This window comes from Musca autumnalis, unplaced genomic scaffold (genome assembly GCF_047663935.1).
Source record: "Musca autumnalis isolate F117 unplaced genomic scaffold, ASM4766393v1 scaffold_1, whole genome shotgun sequence".
Classification (NCBI taxonomy): Eukaryota; Metazoa; Arthropoda; class Insecta; order Diptera; family Muscidae; genus Musca; species Musca autumnalis.
Window position 1 is genome coordinate 85,483,097 of NW_027411644.1, and position 21,916 is coordinate 85,505,012.

General features: G+C 37.1%; 1 protein-coding gene across 8 annotated transcripts in view; it reads right to left on the minus strand.

Moving 5' to 3' along the window:
- Window positions 1–21,916, minus strand: part of LOC141402434 (sodium-coupled monocarboxylate transporter 1-like) — a 150,895-nt gene that overhangs the window by 92,167 nt on the left and 36,812 nt on the right. For all 8 annotated transcript variants that reach the window (XM_073983778.1, XM_073983763.1, XM_073983772.1 and 5 more), the window contains exon 3: window positions 474–633. In XM_073983778.1, the coding sequence (XP_073839879.1) occupies window positions 474–633 (160 nt within the window). The remainder of the gene's footprint in view (window positions 1–473; window positions 634–21,916) is intronic.

The window sequence follows — 21,916 nt, forward strand, 5'->3', positions numbered from 1 at the left end:
TTTCCAGCAACTTTTCCTTTAGACAACTGTCAAAATTTAAAACATTTGTAATAATTATTACAAATTATCGAGTGCGCAGACACACTTAATGATGAGCTGTAAAGCTTTAAAAACTTTGGAGTGCATTTTGTGCTCTCTTTATCTCTCAATTCACCTGTAACCCTAATTATATTAGCATAAAAATCATTGTTAAAAAGAAGCGTATATACAGCAGTTGAAAATTAAGTAAAAGAAGTATAAAAAGCATAAAAAGCATAAACAAATAAAAAAAAACAAAACTTAGATTAAATGAGATATATATAACAAAGCAAAATATAAACATAAAAAGCTACTAAGCATGCGTGCAATTATATATCTAACACATAAATGTTAACTACGATATGCCAATTAGTTTTAATGCCAATTCAATGTTAATTTACAACTACAACAAATATTATACAGTTATTGAGAACTTGGAAGTTAAGATGACTTACCTCATAAGTCGATGTCAGCTGAAGATTACAGAACACCGGCAAAAAGACATACCATGAAATCACACCGGACAATGCCAATGTAATTAAAATAAAAGCATATTGGGTACCGTAGACATAGATTTCCGTAGAGGTACCCAAAAGTGATATACCCGAAACAAAACTGAAAAATAAAGAACAATAAAATTAAATGTTAATTAAAATATTTTTAATCAAGAAATTATTGAAAATGGTAAAAATAAGATAAGAATAACATATTTTTCTGCTGGGGAAAATAATAGCATAAAATATAGGAAATATATGAGCTACCCAGCAAAAAAAGTCCTCCCAAAATCATGGGTTTTGTAAGGGATTTTTGGCAGCCGTAACTACTCGCAAACCCCCTTTCTTCCCCATTATTTTTACAAGGGCATGTCGCACTCAGTTTGTAGTTATTTTATGTCCACTAGAATAACTAGTTATTCTGTGGCCACTAGAAGTTGAAAAGTAAGTTGAAAAAAAATCTATTTTTAGAACAGTTGATGTAGAGATTTTTTTTAATTTCATCACACTTCTTTAATTTTATTTTATTTTATTTCGCTTACAGTGCGAGTTGAACACACGAACCCTCTGATTTCTAGCCAAAGACACTACATAGTATGCCACGCACACGAACATTAAGGATTGCTTAAGAACTTAAATGTGCAGTACACATGTGCACCACGAACTGTTATTTTTTAATTTAAAAAAAGTCGCGTGCCGACAGTGAGCGTTGAACACACAACCCTAGGATTTATAGTCAGACACACACTCACTGTTCCACCGTCCTCATTACTTAGTGAAGAGCAAAGTAAGTAGGTTTGCCTTGTAATTTTTTTAAAAAGTATCCCATTACTTTTCAGATTACTTGTAATGGGAAAAGAAGCTTGTTTACATTACTTTGTAATGGGTTACGTAATGACTACTGGATCCGAATTTTCGCTGGGTAGTAATGTATGCAATGGTATGCACAGAGTACATTGCATTGCACACCCAGCGAGTTGAATTCCCAGGCCGGACATAAAATATTAAGCGCTGGCAAAAATACTGATCTACTGATCAACGTAATGCAGGAGAATTTTCGTAAGTATTTCGGCTGTGTAAAATTTCCCTACAAATGGTTCGTTCTGACTGAATGATTCGGGTGCATTCATTGATATGAGAGAATTCTTCTTGTCCCTTCCGGTATGTTTGTGGAAACATATGTATGTATGTAGGTAGCGTGCACCGGGCATCTCCTGCTATGAAAACACACTGATATCCTTAAAAAAAATCATATCTGACAATCTGCATATTAGTGACTATTTACAACAGATACTCAACTTCAGAACGGCCCAAGTGACAATACTCAAGGAAGGCCATTTCCGCAAATTTTAAATGAATGAAGACACTGTGGTTGGTTTTCAAGGTTAGGCATACACAGAGTCGTTTTAAAGGTCTGGCAGATGATGCAGGTAGTGGTTTTTCTCGAAACCCAGTACGGTTATATCAAATCTTATATCGTTAACTAAAGGTGTTTTTTTAAGCCGGATAGAACTTGAAATTGTAAAAAATAACACAAAAAATTAAATTGTAATCAAATTTTTTTTATTCGAAAGATCAATACGAGACATTAACATTTGAAAATGATTTCGGGCATATGGGCACCGCGGCTGTTCTTCACGAAGTGCATTCTGGACGTCCAATTTTTGGCCACTTTTTCGAGCACTGCTGGCCGTATGTCACGAATAACACGAACAATGCTGGCCTCCAAGGCATCAATTGTTGCTGGTTTATCAGCATAAACCAGTGACTTCACGTAGCCCCACAGGAAATAATCGAGAGGTGTCAAATCGCACGACCTTGGAGGCCAATTGACAGGTCCACTTCTCGAAATCAATTTATCGCCAAATTTTGATTTCAATAAGTCGATGGTTGCGTTCGCCGTATGGCACGTAGCGCCATCCTGCTGAAACCACATCTCCTCCGGATTAATGTCAACCATATTTTCAAACAAAAAATCATTGATCATGGTGCGGTAACGATCTACATTGACCATAACGCGAGCTCCGGCCTCATTTTTGAAGAAATAAGGTACGATGATGCCACCAGCGTGAAAACCGCACCATACGGTGCATTTTTCTGGATGTAATGGAGTCTGTAGGGTCTCTTGTGGATTGATCTCACTCCATATGCGGCAATTTTGCTATCCACAGTTCGACGAATGGCTTGTTCAGATGGACGATTATGCACGCCATACAAATGACGAAGTCGTCTATAAGTTGCGCGAATGATTTTCAAAGTAAATTTGGATAATTTCGTAGCGTTGTTCAAGCGTGAGTCTATTCATGATGATTTGTCAGAGTATACTGAAACAAATAAAAAAAAAGTTTCATCAAAATTTAATTTTTTGTGTTACTTTTTACAATTTTAAGTTCTATCTAGCTTAAAAAAACACCCTGTCTTCTTATGTTTCAACTTCTATCACGCAGCGGTGTCAGAATGTGGTTAATTATTTTCGTGTCGCACAATGTAACCTATGGGTGCGACGCAAACGATGTTGGTTATTGTAGACTATATTAGGTTAGTTTAGGTTAGGAGAGGTGTAGTCACTAGTGTGACTACGCCATTAGGAGACCTTCCGGCGCATTATGATCACCCAAATAGGGTAGGGGTTGGAGAAGATGGCCTGTAAGATGAGAAGGCGGGGGAAAACAAAGAGAGCAAAAATATATGCTATGAGTAAATTTAGGGTGGTTATGGTTGGAAATCTGCCGGAGATGCAGTTTACGTATCAGGTGGCGTCGAACCAGCCGTTTCGAATTCCAGCAGCAGCTGCGTTGACCACCTCAGAGGTCATCTTCTTCTTGGGCGAGGGCTGGGTCCCTTTGAAGATTGAATCCGTTCTCAGTTTTATACTGCAAAGCTTTTGCCGTTTTCTTAGAAGATTGTGGTTTCTGAGTTGGTCCAGCCAGCCTCTGCATGTTCCTGGTCCTGATTTCTCCTCTGCTTAAACCTTGCCTTCCGGGTTTGAGCCGAGAAATGTTCTCCTTTACGGAAGTCATTGGTTTTAGGAGTAGATTCTTTAGCCTTTTTCATGCCCTTCTGGGTTGAGTTCGGCTTCGGAGCCGAGCTATACTCAATATTTTTGCATTGGGTAGTAGGTTTTATCTCTTCCAATTTTTTGCTTTCCACCACAGCCTCTTTAGAGACTTTGGATTAAGTAAATGCAGGGCTGGAAGGAATATCTTGTCCACATAAAGTTGTCTTAAACTTCCTAATGGTAAATTCTCTCGAACTTCCTCATGTAGCTAAAATAGTTTCTGATGAAGAAGACCTGCTTCTCAGTATGCAAATTCGGAGCTCGTGCCACAAATCTGCGTAGATACGTCACATCACGTTTACAGAGCTTCGTATATTCGACTTCTCTGACAGATCGTGTCCGTAGGATCATTAACTGTTGTTGGAGCTTCCCTGCATTCCCCATCATCTGTCAATGATTCTGTTGCATCCAGCCTTTGAAGTCCACTACCTTCATGTGCCGATATGTACAGGATCACCATGGTGTCTAGATCGTCATCAATCAGGGTGAAGTTGAAGAACATATACTCTGAGAAAAGTCCATACTTTGTCTAGGAGCTCCCTACTTTGTCTCCCTAAGCTATCCTCAATAGTCTTCAGAGTCCCGTGTAGGTCGTCCTCGCCCAAAGAATTGGACCTCTTTAAAGAGAGTGGCTTGAGTAACTGCAGGGCTGGAAGGAATATCTTGTCCACCAAAAGTTATCTCAAAATTCCTAAGGGTAAATTCTCTCGAACTTCCTCATGTACCTAAAATTCTTTCTGATTAAGAAGACCTCCTTCTCAGTATGCAAATTCGGAGCTCGTGCCACGAATCTGCGTAGATACGTCACATCACGTTTATAGAGCTTCGTATCTTCGACTTCTCTGAGAGATCGTGTCCGTAGGATCATTAACTGTTGTCAATGATTCTGTTGCATCCAGCCTTTGAAGTCTACTACCTTCATGTGCCGATATGTACAGGATCACCGTGGTGTCTAGATCGTCATCAATCAGGGTGAAGTTGAAGAACATATACTCTGAGAAAACTCCATACTTTGTCTAGGAGCTCCCTACTTTGTCTCCCTAAGCTATCCTCAATAGTCTTCAGAGTCCCGTGTAGGTCGTCCTCGCCCAAAGAATTGAAGAAATTCTCTCGAACTTCCTCATGTACCTAAAATTGTTTCTGATTAAGAAGACCTCCTTCTCAGTATGCAAATTCGGAGCTCGTGCCACGAACCTGCGTTGCATCCAACCTTTGAAGTTTACTACCGGCATGTGCCAGGATCACCATGGTGTCTAGTTCGTAATCAATCGGGGTTAAGTTGAAGAACATATCCTCTGAAAAAGGTCCATACTTTGTATAGGAGCTCCCTACTTTGTCTCTATAAGCTATCCTATATAGTCTTCAAAGTCCCGTGTAGGTCGTCATCGCCCAAAGAATTGGACCTCTTTAGAGATTATGGTTCGAGTAACTGCAGGGCTGGAAGGAATATCTTGTCCCCCTAAACTTCCTAAGGGTAAATTCTCTCGAACTTCTCATGTAGCTAAAATAGTTTCTGATGAAGAAGACCTGCTTCTCAGTATGCAAATATGGAGATCGTGTCACGAATCTGCGTAGATACATCACATCACGTTTATAGAGATTCGTATCTTCGACTTCTCTGACAGATCGTGTTTGTAGGATCATTAACTGTTGTTGGAGCTTCCTTGTATTCCCCATCATCTGTCGATGATTCTGTTGCATGCAACTTTTGAAGTTTACTATCGGCATGTGCATGTCCAGCTCGTAATCAATCAGGGTCAAGTTGAAAAACATAATCTCTGAGAAATCTCTCTAGGAACTCCCTACTTTGTCCCTCTAAGCTATACTCAATAGTCTTCAGAGTCCCGTGTAGGTCGTCCTCGTCCAAAGAATTGGTCTTGTCAGTAAACTGGGTACCACTTATATTCGCGTTATCGTTGTCGATAGAGATCGCCTTTCCTGTCGTTAATATTATGTCCACATGTAGCAAGTACAGCAGTGGATGACTTGGCACCTACCGCTGTACTTGCTACAAGTCGGATCAGAATCATTTGATCTCAACGACACATGGCCTGTGGTGTCACCAACGCTTGCCGCCGGTGCTGGGCTATTTAGGTCCTGCACCGTCACTTTATTTTCCCTCCCCATCGTAATTGTTTATTTAAGGGAACTACCCCGATCCATTTTTGACGAGACCGGAATACTGGAAATTTAGAGGTTAATAAGTTTTGCAGATATCATCCCATCTTGAAAAACTACGTGTTTTGCTACGGGGCTTCAACTTATTGTTCCTGAATTTAACATATGTATAATGGATTAATCAACGTCTCAACCTTGAGGGAGGGTAGTCTGCCCGATATCTTCAAACAGTGCGGAGTGCTTGAAAGTATTAAAGGATTTTGATAAGCGCCACCAGTACTGTCCTTTCGTACGGCAACACTGTTCCAGTGTTGTCGTGCATACGAAAGCCATACCGGTGATCGACAAGAAGATAACTATTACGATTCGCCCTTACTCACATCCATGCCTGACATCAGTAGTAGGACCGCCCTGCCATTTCCCAGACTTCGGCGACTTTTATCGTGGGGCTTAAATCTTTCGTGGGATACTCAACTCCCGGTTCATTCAGCTGTTTCGACATTACTATGTAGATTTTGTCAGGGCCCAACGCTGTGGATGCTTTACCGTTTCTAATGGCATTTGCATCATCATCCATTGTAAATTGTGATGGTCCATTCTCGCCCGGAAGAGATTTAGGGCCTTGTCAATAACGGTGTGCCCGACAAAGCGTCGATTAAAAGTAACTTGCGCACCCCTTCGGATGAATCAGTGCAAAATCATAGACATTCTCTAAGGTAATATCTTAATTCTTCCCAGGATTCGAGAGCGACTGCGTGTACTACACGCATAGATCGACTCCGAATTTGATCGCGATCAAAAATATATAGGGTTACAAGTGCTTATTTCAATGCGCTACAAACGGAAAAACAAACTTAATATATATTCCATACTATAAAGGGTGGCTCTATCGAGGTTTAACAAAATATATGTTTGTTGTTCTGTTGAAATGTTTGAACCTTTTGGTTCTTTTGCAAATGTTATTTAAAATGAAATATTGCGCTTTACCTTCTTGATATACTACAACCTTAAAAACCTCATTTCACCTGCAACTCAACAAACTAATTTCAAACTACACTATTTATTCCTTTAAATTGTCCGTTGTTTGGACTATAAATGACAAATTGTTTCTACTTAAGTGAATATTTTACAAGTTATTAGGTCTCAACTACCACTAAAACAACAAACAACATCAACAACAACAACAAGACAAAACTAATTCTTTGGAAATTTTGCGCAACAAAAAGTTTAACAATTTTTCTTTTGAAAAATTCATCATCTTTAAGATTAGTTGCTGTTGTTGTTCTTGTTGTTTTCGTTTTATTGTTGCTACTTCTGGGACATGGTTGTTGTCATTCTTTCATTTATTGCCTTTAAGCCAAAATTGTGTACATCCTTTGTCCCATAAGTTGTTTACGGATCTGTCTGTCTTTCTGTCCCGGTTAGATGATGTTGATGTTGCCGACAATGATGGTGACTTGTTGCAAATTAAGGTCAATGTCAATGTAAAAACATTTCACACTTTCTTTCCCCCGAACAAGAAAAAGAGTGTTCAGAGGATTTTGTGGAAGTTAGGGAGAGCGTTGGCGGCAGCATATTTGATGATGATGGACGGATGACATTAATAAATTTTACGGTTAGCCTTTATACCAGTGCTAATCACCAAAATGCGGTAGACCAGACATGCAGACGATAAGGCGTTTGGGATTCGCAGCCATCGAATAATAACAAAGGCAAAGCAAAGCCAGTGAAAGAAAGAATTCATTAGTGAAATAATTTCAGCATGACCCAAAGTGAAGATGATTTGTGTGCGAGTGTGTGTGTTTGTGTTTTCCGCCGCTTAAATCTGTGGTACTTTAAATTCTAATCCTTGCAAATTCGTGGAAATTTTCAATGAAAAACAGGCTGAAAAACTTTTCAAATATGTTGCCATTATAATCCCTTGTTTACCTTCTTGCCATTTTTAGCCAAAGCGTCAGGGAACATCAGTAGATAGCTTTGACAGATTTGTTGTTTTTGGTAAATGATATTGACTTATTGAGGGTGGAAGTGTTCCAGACATTTTGTATTTAACTCTTTAGTTGTTTTTTGGGGTATAATTAGAAAACTGAGATATAAAATAACTCTTTTGGAAGATATATTAATTTGTTTGTGGTGCTTTCAAGCTAATGGAAATATGTTTATATTTTAAGTACCTACAAAACCACAAAAGTCGAGTAGTTACTTTTACTTTTTAGTAAATATTTTTTTTTGACCACTGTGAACACCATAAATAAATTACAGTCAATTTAGGCCGAAAATGTAGATACAAACTTTAAAATGCCTGAAATCGGGTGGTACCGTTTATAGGGGCTATACCAAAACCTGGACCTATGTATACAATTTTTGGTGGAGAAGTTTCTGTACCATTGGGAACTCCAAATGTCAAGTTATAGCCAATTCGGACAAAAATGAAGACAAAGTCTTCAAAACACCTGAAATAAGGTGGTACCGCAAATCTGAAATGTTTGTTTCAGTTCGATTGGTCAACTGCAACTGTGTTAAAATGAGTTACTAAATTTTAACTAAATCGGTGGTACCGCTATATGAGGGCTATAAGAATAAATGGACCCATATTGGTTTTGGTTTCATATTCATGTCATCCAAATCTGAAAAGTGTGCATAGTTTAAGTTCGATTGGTCAACCGCAACTGTGTTAAAAATGAGTTACTAAATCGGGTGGTACCGCTATATGGGGGCTGTAGGAAAAAATGGACCCATATTTGTTTTGGTTTCATATTCGTGTATTGTCATCCAAATCTGAAAAGTGCGCAAAATTTCAGTTCGATTGGTCAACTGCGACTGTGTTAAAAATGAGTTACTAGATTTGAACTAAACGGACACCAAAGCAAGTTAAAAAAGTACGCCAAGGCTATAGTCGGTCGGGGCCGAACATATTATGACCTACATCTTTATCCCTGGGAATTAGCTTTCCACAAATTAAAATTTCTTTATGGAACAAATAAACTTATTGTAAGAAATAACTTTGTGGATTCTGGTACCGTAACACACCAAGATTTAGATTTATTGAGACTTTTTGTTTTCAGTAATAAAGTATATAAAACAAGTATTGATGAGAATACTTAAAACTATATTGTATTATTTTAATGTCATGGCTAAAAGATTTTGCAGCTTGCTTACACATTTAAATGATGATCATAGCAATGCTTGCTCCCGGCACTTAGAGAAACTTATAGAGTTGTATCTATGTGTGAATAAAAATAATTAAAAACTACCACCCCAAAAAAGTTCAAAAATGTTCGGAAATATTGTGCGCACGAAAACTCTTGAAGGGAGTGACCGATGTAATCCATACTTTGCGCATCCTAATATATCTACCAGATATAGATCATGTTCGAATATGGACTATATTTGTCTACTCCTTCTGGTACCTCTCACGCACAATTTCGGATAAGTTCACTTAAGACCTGCTCCCAAATCACTTTGATTTTTGTTGAAGCGATTTGTATTCGCTACCTCCATTACGACGGTAAACATTTTTTCAGGGGCAAGTCCATATTTTTTAGGACCCGAAAGGTGGAAAAAATCCCTATGTAACCATATGTGGCTGTCGGAGAGCACGATAACTCTCGAACTGTTCAACCGATTTGGTCCAACATTTGGTCTTCGTCATATTATATCCAAACTTAGTTTCATTGGGCAATACCGGTCCGCAACATCCTGTACTTCTCCCCAGTATTTAAAAAATGTCACTAAAATGCTAGGACGATATCACTTGAATGGGGCAACCAATTGGGTCCAAACTTTGGATCTCCTAATATTTTGCCAAAATTTAGTTTAACTTCTAAAATGGCCCATGTCGGTCCTCCCTACACGCAGAGAAAAAATATTTTTCGGTTTTGTTGGAACAAAAATATTTATTTTGGTTCCAAAAATGTGTTTGTTTTGTACAAATATTGTAATCCAAATCCAAAAATACCATCTTTTGTTCCGAACATAGAAAACAAAAACAACTTTCGAATTTCCGCAATATTGTAAAAATCGTTAACAATACCGATTGTAGGAACAATCATATTCTAAATTTTTTACAAAACATATTGTCAGCCCTGAAAACCAGATACTAATTTTTTTGATTTGAGTGTATATACTTCTCATATACACTTTCCACACAACTTTGATGTAAATATCGCGTATAATATTACGAGCATTGATGAACGCAATACATGGTTTGCTACTTTAGTTGACAACAAAGACAAACAAAAAGCCACAAGCAGCCACCACAACATAAGGAATAATTAAACACCATAACAAACATGAAAAGGAAAGAAGAATGAAACAAAACAGAAACAAATAAAAACAAGAGTATCACAAGTACATACACACAAAAACAAAGGTAAAGGCAGCATGTCATACAAACACACCACAACTCACCAAAATTGTTTTTTCAACACGGCATCGAATAGCGAGAGAAGAGAAACAAATTTTAGAAGAAAAGAGAGAAATATTGTTCAGTTGACACAAACTATTTTTGGATTTACAATACTACATGAGGAATCCAACAATATGTTAACAATACATATTTTGCTCTTGGAATATTGTTGGATCAAACATATTTTTTTCTCTGCGTGTAAGGGTACCTCCCCCACAAAGGTTAAACATTTGTGTTTTAGTGCAGTTAATTCCTAATTCACATTTTTGTCCGCACGTTCAAATGTCCCAAATGGGCCACAAAATTCCGTAGGTGAAAGTTTCACTTCACATTGGCTGAGGGTATATATCTGTCGGCAAAGCCGACTGACACTTTTTTACTTGTTAATTAGGTAATTGGATACATTATCCACATCACAAGACTTCTTGTTATTGATGAACTTTACACTTTCTTGAAGTGAAATTAAAGTCATGAATGTAGAGTTGTTCTGATTGTTTAATGCCGTAGTAACTTCATCAAAATCCATCATAGTATCAGGGGCACTAGATATGGTCTGATGTATAGTGTCATCTACATAGGATGTATTTCTATTGGGAGGAGAACTTTGGTATACGGAGGCAAAATGATTTCTGAGAACATTTAGTTTTTCATTTAAATCCGTTATTCTATTTCCGTTTACCGAAATTTCTGTCACTTTCGATCTATTCTTATTTCCTATGATCTTGAAAATTTGCTTATGCGTCCAAGGACCAGGTTTAATTTCCCTTAGTTTAGAATTGAAGACATTAGCTTGCTCTAACTCGGCTTGCTCTAACTTGCTCTTTAATTATTATTTGAATTAATTTGATTTGAAATCATAATATAATCAGGATCTCTCCTATTTAGAGTTCGAGCGTATATCTTTTTTAAATTTTTTTGCCAATTGTACTTAATCCTGTGAAGATTCTTCAAATGATCCGAAGCTACAAATTTTGAGTTTCTCCTTTTGTGCTCGCTTGTGTGAATTCTTACAATAAAATTTAAAGACGTTACAAACTCATCAATATTATAGTCAATTTCATTCTTAGAAAATTTTCGATCAATAGGCGGAAAATGACACCGCAAAGCATTCATGAGATCAAACCTAAAGGCATCTCAATTCGTGTTTCTAAAAGAAGTGAAGTCTTCAGGCGGATCTAGGATGAAGTCAAATTGTGAGAAGGAATTTGAAGTTGAAGAGGTAAGTGATCTGAAAAAGTGGACAGAGTTCTAGTTGTAAAATTTTGGTTGCATATCAAATTGGTACTAACGATGAAATGCTCTAAGTGGGAAGAACCACCCGGATAAGTGGAATATGAATCGCAAATTCTCGAAACGTTCAAATTTTCAGATGCAATCCAATTTGAAAGAACCTCGCCATTATAATTATTAGTGGTATCTCCCCAGGCAATATTTTTGGCGTTTAAATCGCCACCGACTATTAAACCATCGAAATTTTTCGAGAATGTCTGAATGGAGGATAACCCGTTACAGATAGATCTCCTATCATAGCTACTAGGAAAGTAAATAGACCCGCATAAAATGTTCCGTACTGAACCATTAATTTTTACTTTCATCTCCACAAATAAATGTGGAATATATAATCCAGAAATACTAACTTTCGTACAAGCTATGCTCTTTCTCAAAGCTACAGCAACCCAGAGAGGACTACTATCCCTTAAAACAACATAATTGTCTAAATAGAAGGTATTTCCTTCAGGTAGGTGTAACTCTTGCTGGAAAGCTTACCTTAGAATGGCGCAGTATTTCATTAATTTCAATTTTCCTACTAACGTGGACCAGGGATCCAACGTTATACGTAATTAAGTTCAAACATTTATGGACAGTAGACATCTTGGACAACTTTTTCTAACTTCAAGCATTCAGCTTTAGTTTCATCTTTTGAAATTTGTTTGTAATTGTTAAGAAAACATTTTATCCTTTCGTCAATCGTTAATTGCTCCGGATCACATAACATTTGTGCTACATTTAGAAATTCTTAAATAAATCTAGATTTCTCTGGTCTGTCGCAAATAGTATCAGATCCCCTAAAAATTGTTGCAAATGACTGGTGTGTTGTAACTGTATTTGTTGCGTTGAGAGACCTAGCAACATTGCCGATTGCAGCGGTTTTTCGTGCTTTTAGATCCTCAGCGGCCTTTTTCCTATGTAAGACATAATCCTTGTAAGCGGTACACCCCGTATAATTTTCAGTGTGACCAAAACTATTTCAATTAACGCAAAAACCCTTATCTTCCGAACCTAATTCACAGGCACCGCGTTCATGGTTTTTATCACATTTGACGCATCAGATGGGACGACTACAATTTTTTGAAAAGTGTCCCCACTGTTCACACCTATGTGGAATTTTGGTCGAACTTTTGGGTTTTTCCCAATATGCAGAATGACCAAGGATAGTATGGAGCCCAATGACCTCGTTTACTCTGCGATTTACCTTTAAAGTAAGTAAAAATAGTCCGATATCAATGCCATTCTTTTTTAAGAAGTCTGTAGAAAACTTAGTAACTGATTCAACAGTATCGGGAACAAACTAGTCAATTTCTGACATAATACCATCGGGATTTTCTAATAATATAAAACCCTACAGATTAAGCTTTGACGTTTAAACTCCTTAGGAGTGTAAGAATAGGAAGCAATCTCCTTTTCTTTTAATAATTGCATCATTTCAGCATGTGTCGAGGCATTCTTCAAGGATAATTTGCTTCTGGCTTTTGATTAATTTTTAATCTTAAATTGGATGTTTTTGGATTTTAGCTGTTCAATAAGAGAAATTATATTAACTAGTCCGGTCAAAATAGACATTGAAATAGCAAAAATTCCCACAAAGCTGAATTTTGGTGGAGAGCTAGGGTTTGCCATTAGAAGCAACGTCCTAAAAGTCCCCATCGATCCCATGTGTGCAAAAAAAATTATTCGGGGTCAAAGGTCAAAATTTAAGCGTTTTTAGGTTTTCTTATTTATTTTTTGAAAACGGTTGATCTAATCAAAAAGTGACTAAAGTAAATATTGTAGACAAAAAAATTATCTACAAGTTTGACCCTTAAAATTTTTTTCTTAGAAGGAACCATTATTGAGATATAGCTGTTCTAAAAACACATGATTTTTATGCACTTATAAGGGAAATATGCACATATTCAGACGAACCGGCTAAAATAAGCGAAGTAATCGGGTCTGTCCCCCAAAAATATATATATTCTAGCTATCTTTTAAAAAAAATTCCAACAAAATTGGAGTCTGTTTAGTAGAGTTATTCAATGTTAGAGTCATTTTATGCAAAAGTAGCCCATTTAACCCACATGTATAATCGAAAGCCCAACGGGAACGACCCCAACGAAAACTCTCCGATTTTTTTCAAGTTTTGTCCGAAGGTAGGGTTTGTTGCGCTGATTACGGAAATGTATAATTTTCAACGGTTGCGGATCCGGTTCGCCGGTTATTAGACCCGAAAGGCCAAATTTAAAAACAGGGTTAGTCCCGGTTCTACTGAACCGATTGCTGCAAAGTGAATATCGTTTGAAAGCTTACGGAAGTATCTAAAACATACTGTCGTTACTTTAACCGGTTCGCCTCATAATGTACTTACGCGGCTAATTTTTTATTTGACCTTTAGATCGAGATATCTCGAAAATGGTAAGTCTTTTTTAAGAATCATAAGGACCAATCTTTCAGACAATTATTGAATCTACAATTTTTACTTTAGCGGGCTTTTGCTAAGTATTACCGTTTTTGAGAAAAATTAAAAAAAACTGAATAATGCCTCGAAAAATGACCTTTGACCCCGAATAACTTGTTTTGCACACATGGGATCGATGGGGACTTTTATGACGTTGCTTCTAATGGCCAACCCTAGCTATCCGCCAAAATTCAGCTTTGTGGGAATTTTTGCTATTTCCCCCTTATACGCATGTCTATTTTGACCGGACTATAACGTTCTGCAGAAAAGTAGGTGAACAAAAAGAATCTTTCTTTTCTGCTTTGGTCTGCACTATCACTTAAAACGAAATCTGATTCTATATCCAAATCACCTAAAAAGGAAAACCTATTTAAATCTTGCGAATTAACTTGCGAATTACTATGTAAGCTACTTTGGGGTAATCTTATTTCAACATCAACCTCATGCTAGCGCTTTTTCTTGTTTTTAACCTCTTGGATACCTTGGCCCATTGAAGTAGATGAGATTGTTGGCTTATTCAGGTCACTCAATACATTTTCCATTGAAATTGCAGTATCTTCATGTAACATATTGACCGATTGGTCCAAATCTGGGTTTCTTTTAAATTTGCTTATAGCTGAAAGCGTAGCTCGTGGTGCTTTGGGTACAGATTCGGGTTTCTTACTATACAAAGATTGTTTGGAGTGATCTCCTGGGGATGCTTCATTCAAACACGAATGTTTGTTGCGTCTTCCAACAGCTTGAGTTTTTATTACACCAGAAATATTTATGCAAGCAATAAAAGTTTTAAACGTTTGTATATTTTGCTGATTGATCTTTTATTCAAAGATTTATTTTGAAAAGATTAAAAAAATTATTTTTTTAAACATTTTTATATTTTTTCGTTTTTGATTGGAAAAACACAACCGACAGCTTTCACAGTCAATATTCGAATTTCGTACCACACCAAGCTTAAATAATAGTATAATAATTGTTTCACAAACATCCCAAAAGGGAAAAGGGAAACTTCTCTTATATTTATGAGTGAGTGTATCCCGATTCATATTCGCTCAATGGGAGCCACAGCCTATCTCCGAGTCCGAACGGCGTGTCTTAAGACGCCAGAGGGAGAAGTTTTACATGGCTGAAATACTCCGAAAGTGTCGCCAAAATCACTGAAGGTCATTTTGCCACCGTTGAAAATTTGATGTCGCCTGGCTGGGGAATCGTTTTGGAAAAAGGTGCAAAGCGACCCATGTTGCAATTGGACAATTAATACGGTAGGGCATAGTCTGAACCCGACTTCCATACAAAATTTCGTGACGATCGGTGCATAATTGCGGACTGGAGTTTGATTACAATTTATAATGGGCAGACAGACGGACGGGCGGACACACATTTCAAAATCGCTTTATCTCGTCGAGATATGAAGATTGGTATACCACATTGGGGTCTGCGACGAATATTTGGAGGTGTTACATTTATTTTTACCAAAACAAACTTTGAAAACCCTTTCCACAAAGTGGTGTACGATATAATAAAACACTGCAAAAAAAAACGAATTATCAAACAAGTAAAAAAGCATTAAGTTCGGCCGGGCCGAACTTTTCATACCCTCCACCATAAAATATTCATTCCTGTCCCCAACTTTAAGTGAGTTACTTTAAAATGTCAGATAATGTACATAAAATGCTTCATTCGGGAGGCTCTTTTTATGGTGCCTATATCTAACTGTTGACAATTTTTGGTGGGCTAGAAACTGAGAGGTACTGTTATATAGGGGTTATAATAAAACATGGGCCTATGTTGACAGTTTTTGAAGGGAGCCTTTAATGTCAAATAACTCCTAATTCGGTTAAAATTGCAGCTAGAATCCTCAAAATACCGAAAATTGGTATGTGGGCTATACGAAAATATGAACTTAAATGAACAATTTTTGTTGCAGAATTTTTGTTGACTTTTAAATTTCAAATTACAGAAAGTTCTTCAAAAAATAAAGCTAAGGTACGGAAAATCGGGAGGTTTGTTTTGGGGCTATACAAAAACATGGACCTACGTTCGGTTAAACATTTTAAGTAAAATCCTCAAAGTACCGAAAATCGGGAAGTATCGTTATATTGGGGCTATGTTGAAAATTGTTGATGCAGATGTGTGGTGACCATTAAGAATTTCAAATGTCAAATGTTCAAATTACAGATAATTCGGTTAAAACTTGTTGGTAAAATTCTCAAAATACCTGAAATCGGGCGGTAACGTTATATGGGGGCTATTCCAAAACGTGGACTTATGTCCACTAGTTATATAAGTTTATTGACATTTAAGAACCCTAAATGACAATTGATAGCTAAATCGGTCTGAAAATGTAGATAAAAACGTCAAAATGCCGTAAATCGCGGGTACCGTTATATAGGGGCTATACCAAAACGTGGACCTAGGCCCACAACTTTTGTTATATAAGTTTAGTTACACCTAAGAACCCTAAATGTCAAATTATAGCTATATCGGTCTGAAAATGTAGCTAAAAACGTCAAAATACCGTAAATCGGGGGTACCGTTATATGGGGGCTATACCAAAACGTGGACCTATGTCCACAAGTTTTGTCACATAAGTTTATTGACATTTAAGAACTTCAAATGTCAAATTATAGCTAAATCGGTCTGAAAATGTAGCTAAAACCGTCAAAATACCGTAAATCGGGGGTACCGTTATATGGGGGCTATACCAAAACGTCGACCTATGTCCACAACTTTTGTTATATAAGTTTATTGACATTTAAGAACCCTAAATGTCAAATTATAGCTACATCGGTCTGAAAATGTAGCTAAAAACGTCAAAATACCGTAAATCGGGGGTTACCGTTATATGGACGTGGACCTATGTCCACAAATTTTGTTATATAAGTTTATTGACACTTAAGAACCCTAAATGTCAAATTATAGCTAAATCGGTCTGAAAATGTAGCTACAAACGTCAAAATACCGCAAATCGGGGGGTACCGTTACATGGGGGCTATACCAAAACGTGGACCTATGTCCACAAGTTTTGTTTTATATGTTTATTGACACTTAGGAACCCTAAATGTCAAATTATAGCCAAATCGGTCTGAAAATGTAGCTAAAACCGTCAAAATACCGTAAATCGGGGGGTACCGTTATATGGGGGCTATACCAAAACGTGGACCTATGTCCACAGCTTTTGTTATATAATTTTATTGACATTTGGGAACCCTAAATGTCAAATTATAGCTTAATCGGTCAGAAAATGTAGCTAAAAACGTGAAAATACCGCAAATCGGGGGGTACCGTTATATGGGGGCTATACCAAAACGTGGACCTATGTCCACAACTTTTGTTATATAAGTTTTTTGATACTTAAGAACCCTAAATGTTAAGTTATAGCTACATCGGTCTGATAATATAGCTAAAAACGTCAAAATACCGTATATCGGGAGGTACCGTTATATGGGGGCTATAGCAAAACGTGGACCTATGTCCACAACTTTTGTTATATAAGTCTTTTGATACTTAAGAACCCTAAATGTCAAATAATAGCTAAATCGGTCTAAAAATGTAGCTAAAAACGTCAAAATATCGCAAATCGGGGGGTACCGTTATATGGGGGCTATACCAAAACGTGGACCTATGTCCACAACTTTTGTTATATAAGTTTTTTGATACTTAAGAACCCTAAATGTCAAATAATAGCTAAATCGGTCTAAAAATTTAGCTAAAAACGTCAAAATACCGTAAATCGGGGGGTACCGTTATATGGGGGCTATACCAAAACGTGGACCCATATAGCCCATCATCGAACTTGACCTGCAAGCAAAAGACGCATTTTCCCAAAATTTCAGCGTCCTATCTCCATTTTTGTGGATGCTAGAGTGATTACCACAGACGGACGGACGGACGGACGGACGGACGGACGTGCTCAGATCGACTTAGAATTTTATCCTGATCAAGAATATATATACTTTATAGGGTCGCAAATGAGTATTTCAATGCGTTACAAACGGAAAAACAAACTTAATATACCCTCCATACTATGGTGGAGGGTATAAAAAATGATTTTCTGTTGCACGAATGAATGACCTTTTGCCTATTATTGGCAATAATAACTTTAATTCCTGAACGTGATATGTGAAATAAAATTATGTATGATATAAAATGATATTTACGTAATGATATAATGATAAATTTTGTGAGAAACAAAATATTACTCCATTTTGGTTATGTCATGAGTCTCTAAAGCTTATTTTCAGTTATCTATTTGCTTATAGTGACTTCAAAAACGCTCATATAGAACTATTTTCAAATGACTTTGTGTGCGAGATTTTTTTTTCGAATCACCTTATAATTAAACGTATATCTAATCTTAGGTAAAAACTCATAAAAATATGATACACGGGATACGAGGTTGTAAAAAAGTCATAACCCTATTTTACACACATTGTCCAAATTGAATGACTGTAACATGGTATTTCGGATTTGGAATGGGCCGAAAACATCGACGTCTCATTCAAATAAAACCCCGTTTAAAAGAAAGTGATATTCTTCAAATAGCATATTCTACTTCTCCTAGGAATAAGCCTTGACGTTGCGAAAGACCTTAGTAGTTTCCATTTTACTTCAATACATCTCGTGGTGCAGGGTATAAACAGTAGGATTAACAAATTATTTCCTGTAGCACGGATGAATGAACTTTTGCCTATTAATCACAAAATTATAAAAACAGTTCACACACAAATCGATTTTAAAATAATTAAAAAAAGCCTTAAGTTCGGCCGGGCCAACCTTTTTATACCCTCCACCATAAAATATTCTGAACTAAAACGGAATAATTATTTTCTTTCCTGTCCACAATTTTAGGCGGAGATATTTTGTGACCACTGATACCTAACTAAGGTAAGAAAAAAACATAAAAAATGTATTCAGTCGGTCGGGAACCATTATGGGCTATATAAAAGTGTGGAACTATGTTTTTGGTGGAGAAGTTTTGTGATCACTAGGAACCTCAAACGTCGAATTGCAGAATTATAGCTAAAATCTAATAAACCGAAAATAGGGATTCACCGTTATGTGGGGGCTATACAAAAACATGGACTTATGTTGACAATTTATATAAGGGGGCTATACAAAAACATGGACCTATGTTGACAGTTTTTGGTGGAGATGTTGTGTGACCACTGGGAACGTCAAATATGGACTTACAAATACTTCGGTCGAAAATTATAGCTAGAATCCTCAAAATACCGAAAATCGGGAGGTACCGTTATATGGGGGCTATACCAAAACATGGACCTATGTTGACGGTTTCGGATGCAGATATTTTGTGATCACTAGGAACCTCAACTGTCAAATTAAAGGTAGTTCGGTCTAAAATTGTAGCTACAATACTCAAAATACCGAAAATCGGGAGGTACCGTTATATGGGGGGCTATACCAAAACATGGACCTATGTTGACAGTTATTAGTGGAGATATTTTGTGATCACTAGGAACCTCAACTGTCAAATTACAGGTAGTTCGGTCAAAAATGTTAGCTAAAATCCTCAAAATACCAAAAATCGGGAGGTACTGTTATATGGGGGCTATACCAAAACATGGACCTATGTTGACGGTTTTCGATGGAGATGTTTTGTGACCACTGGGAACCCGAAACGTGAAATTACAGGTAGTTCAGTCAAAAAATGTAGGTAAAATCCCCAAAATACCGAAAATCGGGAGGTACCGTTATACGGGGGCTATACCGATATAGTCCGATATAGCCCATCTGCGAACTTGGCCTGCCTATGGAAAAAAGACACTCGGGTGCAAAAATATAGCGCTCTAGCTCAATTAGAGTGATTACAACAGACGCACAGACGGACATGGCTAGATCGTCTTAGAATTTTATACTGATCAAGAATATATATACTTTATATGATCGCAAATGAATAGTTCGATGTGTTACAAACAGAAAAACAAACTTAATATACCCTCCATACTATGGTGGAGGGTATAAAAATATATTTTTGAAAAAATGTATGGGATGAAAAAAAAAATTTCAAAAATTATTTTTTTATTGCACGAATGAATAAACTTAAGCCTACTAATAAGTAAAATAATGTTTATTTTATTTAAATATTGAAAAAGGTCATGCTCAAACTACTTTGAACAATTTTGATTTTTTTTTATTAATATTTTTGAGAAAAGATTTTACGACATTTTAAAGAAAACAAGTAAGCAAATGCTATAGTCGGACGGGGCCGACCATGTGATACCCTACACCGCTACCCCTGCAATTATCTACTAGCACATCAAAATTCCTTTATTTACCAAATAAACTTACTGTAAGAAATAACTTTGTGGATTCTACCGTGTCCTAAGACTCCACTTGTAAAGAAGTTGTTCACAGCTGAAATACTCAGGAAATGTCGCCAACATTATGATGGGGATTTTGCCACCATTAACAATTTTATATTGCCTGGCCGGAAAAATTCGTATTCAATTACACGTCAGGAGGCTGTGGGTGCCTTCGCATTCACCAAAATTATTATTAAACAAGTAAAAAAGTATCAGTCGGCTTTGCCGACAGAGATATACCCTTAGCCTGTGTATATTGAAACATTTTTTCCCAAAAAACGTATGTATTTAGGGTTTTTAAAAATTGGGCTTTTGAACCGACAAAAATGTTGATTAGGATTAAAGATCAAAAGTTTTGCGGAGGAGATACTAAAAAGAATGGATCTCCAGCCACTACATATGGTGCCATAGGGGGTTTTTACACCCTTCGGGCTATTTGCCCAAGAAGTATGGACTTGCCCCTGAAAAAACTTTTACCATAGTAATTGAGGCAGCAAATGCAAGTTGCTTCAACCAAAATCAAAGTGATTCCATATCAGGTCCTAAAGTGAACTTATCCGAAATTTTGTGTGGGAGGTACCGGATTGAGTGGACAAATATAGTCCATATTTGAAACTGATCTATATCTGGTAGATATATTAGGATGTGTAAAGTATGGACCACTTCGGCCACTCCCTTCAAGAGTTACCGTACGAACAATTTGTCCGAACATTTTTGAACTTTTGTGGGGGAGGTGCCTGAAGGAGTGGACCGATATGGCTTATCTTCGAACTTAAACTATGTTTGGACAAAATATTACTAAGGCCAAATTTTGGATCGAATCCGCAGATCCGTTCGAGAGTTATCTTGCGCTCCAACCACCCCACACGGTGTCATAGGGGTTTTTGCAACTTTCAGGCTATTTTCTCAGGATGATGAAACTTGTACCGTCGTATGGGGGGCAGTGAATGCATGTTGCTAAAACAAAAACGATTCGAGAGATGGCTCTAAACTGAACTTTTCCGAAATTTTGTGTGGGAGGTACCCGAAGGAGTCGATATTGAAATCTTATCTAAGTCTGGTACACATTTCACGATGGGCAAAGTATGGACCAAATCGGTTACTCGCTTCAAGAGTTATCGTGCGCACAAATTTTCCGAACATTTTTGAACTTTTGTGGACCGATATAGCCTATCTTCGAACTTAAACTAAGTTTAGACAAAATATTACGAAAGCCAAATTTTGCGCACCAGCCAGCCAGACAGACGGACGGACATGGCTAAATCGACTCCAAATTGTCCGAAACACATTTCGTCCAAACATACTTGGGGTCTAAAACCATTATTTCGATGAGGCACATTTTGCCCGTATGAAAGTGAATATACCCTCGTTAGCATAAATGCTGAGGGTATAAAAAACTTTAACGACAGCTGCACCGAGTACATTTTTGAAAAAATGGCTAAGCGACCCCATGCTGTAATATACGAGTATGTATAAAAATGCAATTGTACAATTAATACGCTGAGGCTCCACGTAATTTGCAATAATGCCAGAAATGGGAATTTCTCTGTCATGATAGAGGCACTAAAAACCCTCCTGGCCTAGGCAACACGCAGTGTCGCCAGGCGTCGTTTGACATACGATCATGTGTTGTGTTGTTTACATTGACCTAAAAAAAATCACTTTGCAAAAAAAACTGAATTTACATGTGAACATGTTCGTCTTATAATTTTTCACAAATTTCGACATGGATAATCACGGCAAGAGTGTGCATCGATCAAATTAAATCTGTGTATGTCGATAAAG